This window comes from Taudactylus pleione, unplaced genomic scaffold (genome assembly GCF_031769625.1).
Source record: "Taudactylus pleione unplaced genomic scaffold, aTauple2 ptg000032l, whole genome shotgun sequence".
Classification (NCBI taxonomy): Eukaryota; Metazoa; Chordata; class Amphibia; order Anura; family Myobatrachidae; genus Taudactylus; species Taudactylus pleione.
In genome coordinates, this window is record NW_028284434.1 from 29,766,719 (window position 1) to 29,772,550 (window position 5,832).

General features: G+C 35.4%; 1 protein-coding gene across 1 annotated transcript; it reads left to right on the forward strand.

The window, feature by feature from the left end:
- Positions 1-739: 739 nt before the first annotated feature.
- FOXL3 (forkhead box L3) lies at positions 740-3,998 on the forward strand. Its single transcript, XM_088451866.1, has 3 exons — positions 740-846; positions 1,539-1,707; positions 3,234-3,998. The coding sequence occupies exons 1-3, from the start codon at positions 740-742 to the stop codon at positions 3,702-3,704; spliced, it is 747 nt and encodes a 248-aa protein (XP_088307992.1). The 3' UTR covers positions 3,705-3,998.
- Positions 3,999-5,832: the final 1,834 nt, after the last annotated feature.

Genomic DNA, 5,832 nt, shown 5'->3' on the forward strand with positions numbered 1-5,832 from the left:
GATGCTAAGTCGGAAGGCTATTACACTAATTCATCCTTGAGATCAAAGCCCACACACAGTCAGTTCTGCTGCCTGCAGCTATTTTCCTTTAACTCTCCTTTTTGACAGCGGTCCTTCATATCTGTGGCTCTGTTCTCTTTTGAAAATATTGCTTCCTCCTTATTAAAAAGAAATGGAACTGCTATCTATTATAGCGCATACAAACTCAGGGCTTTGAATGTTTGTTACTGACGTGGGTACCTGCAAAAGATGCTCTCTTATCAGAAAATAGCTTAGCAGTCACAAACTCTTAACAAAAGACCATAAAAATAATGTCTGTCATATATGTATGTTCACTTTTATTTGCTTGTGTTTCAAGTACAGTACATTGCAAAAAATTCTTGACCCCCCCTCGCCAACATCTTTTCTGTCTGCATCAGGACCACCCACAGAGCAAAATTCAAAGTGAGAGGTTGTACAAAGCCAGAGTTCAAAGGTTCAGAATAAACCTACCAATTTAATCAGTTATTTGCTGCCTTCCTTATAACCATACTGGATGCAAACAAAATATCCCAATAGACTTTCTGTCTGGGAGTTAGGAACAACCTCTACTCAAGTCAGAGGGAGGGGAGTACAGTGGGTGCCCAAGCTTAGGCTGGGAAAGCTCAGCAGAGCATCTCCCCCTCCCTCCCAGGAGCTGGAACAAACAGGACCCAGCACAACAACAGAGCCACATTAGAGCCATAAAGGGACCTGCACTATGTTTGACCATACTCAGTACCCATATAATTGCTTCAACTATGATGGGGATGATTACCCAACTTGCAGTTCAGATGAGGAGAAGAAATGTACCAGACCTGCCTACAGGTAAGGAGATTTAGTGTAGTTACTGTACCATTTTTTTTCTATCTTAGAGATATGTATACAGGTAGTGTTTCCATTTAGTTGCCTGATGACATTCTGAAATTCATTTTGAAATCAGGCGTGGAGAAATGTGAGTTGCTGTAACTTTTAGTATATTTTTGTGGAAATTTAAAAGAAGCAAATTTATGTCTCTGTAATTTTCTGCAGGTATATAAAGTGTGGCAGGTTTACAGTATATAATAGTACATAATAAATAGTATAATATATACACTGTATGTGTATGTATATATATATATATATATATATATATACAGTATTATGTACATAGAAAATATATTTTTTGCATTATGTATAAATCAATACAAATTATAATCTACACTTCTGTATATACCATTATTATGTAGTTGTTATTAGTTATTATTGTTATTGTAGGTTATTTTTAGTTATTAAACAGTATTATACATGATAGACTGTTTTCTGGATGAGAGATATTATATTTCTATAATGTGCGTAAAACTTACAGTATGTACAGTAAAAGTTATAAAGTGCTGCACGGATTGTGTAGTGTATAGAATTTGCACTGAGACACACTGAACCCAGCTATACATCGCTAAACTTGAGGATGGCACAGCCAAAGTATTCTCATATTGCTTATTTGCTTATCGACTGTTCTAATATCTGTGCTTATGTTTCAGCTATATAGCATTGATTGCAATGGCGATCCAGCAAAGTCCTGACAACAAAGTCACGTTGTCAGGTATATATGACTTTATCATGAAGAAATTCCCGTACTACAGATCAAATCAGAGGGCATGGCAAAATTCCATCAGGCACAACTTGTCTCTCAACAGCTGTTTTGTAAAGGTAAGAAAACTAATTACACACCTAATATTAGGTGCGTTTTTTTATGTATAACAAGTTTTACAATTAATGTAGTAACTTAAAACATATTAAAAAATAGGATGGTTTACTGGCTGACATAATTCTATATACTGCATGCAAGGGGTTTGATGCAGTCTAGCAATAAATAATTTTTTTAACTGAATAAGAACAAATTCACAGGAACCATTTTTTTCTTAGAAGTGATGTGCAAATATTACGAATGTAGGCAATGTAAATCCAGATGCGGGGGTCAAAGAATATGACTAAATTGTACATAGATCACCAAATTGTGCATATATCCTTGTGAACAGTTATGTACACTGCCTAGCATAATCATTTTATTTGTATAGAGACGACCGGTTCAATTTTGGCTCAGATCTTCCCGCCAAGTTCGGATCTCAGAACAAGGCAAAACTTTATCTTTGTCCGTGAAAGACGACATTTTGCCTTCATCCTGAGATCTTAATATTCTTTGCAATGTATTGTTGTTAGCTTTGCTGCTGTCATGTAATTAGAATATATTAACATGTGGTCTTATCTACTTGTGAGCTGGAGATTTCAGATGACGTATCAGTTGGTTTCAAAAAGATAATAGTATCAACTCTTATATCTTCCTCCATTTTTTATTTACTACAGCAAAACTTTGCTGGGATTTACAACTAATATTAGTTTTTTATTTACTCAGCAACTCCCTGCAAAACATTTAGCCATTAACGGGCAACAATAAGTCAACAAAAATGAATCAAATTTTTGGCAGGCCATATGGTTTCCAAATGGGAAATCAAGTGTTTAAATACAAAAGTAGACATCTATTGTCTACAGGTTTTCTCTTTCAGAAATATATATTTACTGTAGCTAACATTAAGATTCCTGGTGCATTTGGATTAACATGATTAGTGAGAATAGACACCTTTTGCCATTTACAAAAATACTTGCTGACCAGAGAAGTATTGGCCCTTTATTTGAATTGGGATACTGGCAATAGCTCTAGAATGGCTTAATGTGCTACAAATAGACTTTGCAAATCTAGAAATCAGAATTTTCACTTTAACAGTCGCAAAAATCTTGCAAACCGAGATCTCATAAATGTTATAAGTAATTCAAAAGTAAGTGTTGAGAATATCAATCCAAACACACAAATTTATATTAGGATTATGGTTCAAAATAGTATATTAATACTAAGTTTATTGGAGTTGCTGAACTGAGCTAGTTACTGTTGCCTTATTGAATATCTCTGGAAATGTTAAACCATACCTTGCCTACAACTTTGATTAAAGAATTGTTATCTAATGGAGCCAAATGTTGCTATACATTCTGCTTTATCTATTAGTAGTAGAAGGATGGGTAGCCTAAATAAAATAATGCTTCAATGGATGTTACCTCTGTACTATTGATAAATTGATCTCAGGTCAACCGAGTGGATTGATTTTTGACACGATGGAAAAATGTGCATATACTGACCATTGTGACCATTGTCTGGATTTTGACTGTCCTTTCTGTACCTGCAGGTCCCAAGAACAGAAGGGAATGAAAAGGGCAAAGGAAACTATTGGTCGTTTGCTTCTGGCTGTGAGTCCATGCTTGACCTCTTCGAAAACGGGAATTATAAAAGGAGGCGGAGGAGGAGAAATATGAAAAAATCTCAAAAAGATAGAAAAACAAGTTTGACTAAAAGCCCACATTCTGGAGACTTGACCATAATTGGATCTCCAGAACATCTGGTTCCTGGCAATGAGAACCGAACGGAACCAAGACAAAGACTGGTGGACTCAAACAGTCTGTTCTCCAGCAACATCTCCAGCAGACAGATTCAGACCAGCTCTGCTCTCGGAAAGACAGAAGAGATCAAATTTAGCATTGATTACATTTTATCAGCTCCAGACCCTTCACCTGTTCTAAGACCCCAACATAACATTCTCAATAACAAATTTCACACTCTGGATTCTCAGCCACGGAACCTCCACCTGTGGAGTTTATGACATTGAGATATGAACTTCACTTCACTTGTTTACTTACCGTGATTCCCAGACAATATTTAGCAGCCATCACTTCTGTAACCGTGTAACTGTAATGGCTTAAAACTCAATTTTGCTTTCAGACATTAAAACAAATGAAAGTAGGGTAATGTCGAGGCTAGAGATCGTGTAAGAGTAGAGCTAGAGATGTCACAATGTATCTAATTTTTGAACGGTATCAGGTAACATTCTGCAGGCAACTGGGGAGATTATACTATTTAGCCTGAAGTTACAATTTAAGGGCCAACACAATATACAGAAGGCATACTGTACATGGTATATAGTCCAAGTTTATATTGATTCATGTGGTAAATATATATATAAAAAAGAAATTACTGCTGACAGAGAGAAGTCTTCATTAGGGTCTCTAGCTAGTGGGCTTCAAACTTGTCTTGTTAGGTTTCGATTTTGCAAACACTGTTCAAAAACATAAGCATCATGTCATTAATAAACACTAAACAAAACAAAAAATACTGCCAGCTATTTGTAAACACAGGCACATTCTTAATCGTCAACTTGCCTCCCCCTCCAGACAAATGAAGAGACCAGTATAATGTATAAAATATTTAAAGACTTCAAATACATTTAAATATGTTGTAACCCATCTTTGCCTCCACATATCTAATAGTTTTACGGAAATATGCTTCCAGTACTCACAACACACATCTATATTATCACTTTTGGTCCCAAATAAAGAACATTGAATGAAACTTCACCTGTGTTTATAAACTTTCTATCACTATAACATTTTGTATTCACAGGTAGCCAAGTTATTTTTTTTTCTAAACAACCTTGTGGGTTTTCTATTTGGCTTAATTGTGTTTGTCCTTAAATGTGCCCATACATGGACATACTGCACTTAGGGGTCTATTTACTAAGCTGTGTTAGGAGATAATGTGAAAGGAGATAAGGTACCAGCCAATCAGCTCCTAACTGCCTTTTTCCAAACACAGCCTGTGACATGGCAGTGAGGAGCTGATTGGCTGGTACCTTATCACTGTTCACTTTATTTCCTAACACAGCTTAGTAAATAGACCCCTCAGTGTTTAGGCGAAATAGCAGGATCTTACATGGCAGGATGACTGAGATTTTCCAGCATCCAATTTACATCGGTGGTATCCCGAAAAGATGTTTCAAACTATATAAAATGTGCTTAATTGGCCAGCAAAATCTTACCTTGTGTGGGCACCTTAAGTCTTGGCTCTCTACCTGTTTGAGCATAAGTGCTCCAAATTTACTACATACAAAATACACTGTACACTATACAAAATATATAGATTTTTTTTAACCATAGATGGAATATTTTACAACACAGCTTTATAGTACATTGTTACATCTGTTGGACGCCATTTCTTTTCATTTAACTGGTCCGTAAAGAGCTAACTGAATGATTGAAATTCTAGTAGCTGTTATACCATCATTCAGTCATATTACAGTGTGCAATCACCAATAAGAATTCAGACATCTTAGCTATTATCAATGACAATTCATTTAAAACCAGTAAGTAACAGCCATGTAACTAATAAAACAGCTTGGTTTTCATTAAAACCCATAAAAATGCAAATGGAGTGATTACATGTGTTGTTCATATATAGATATACTATATATTTTTATAGGTTATTTTAAATAGAGAAGTGCACTTTCATGAAGTAGTGTGCGCATCTGGTAGACTGTCATTGTCTGATTTGTGTGTTAACAATGAGTGTTCCAATATGTTTAACTTGTCTTACTATGCAAATACATCACAGTATGATATTTATTACATTGACTTACATGTAACAAAGCCTATGAAACTATACAAATGGACTTATCAGGTGATAATGTACAGAAACTTTATTTATGCCAGCCTGTTTAGCATGTCTTGCTGTAGGTGCTTTCAATGTTTTTAATACTGTACAAATCTCAGTGGATGTATATAAACTGTAGTTGGTATTGTACAGTGGCAAACCATCATCATAATATCTGTTACATAATTCCATTTTTGAGTGCTCAGTTCAATCCGTTAACCCACTGATTGCCTGATAGTTCCCTTCTATTTATTTTTAAGCGTTATCATTGACCTAGGAGATACATATCTATGTACTGTATAGTG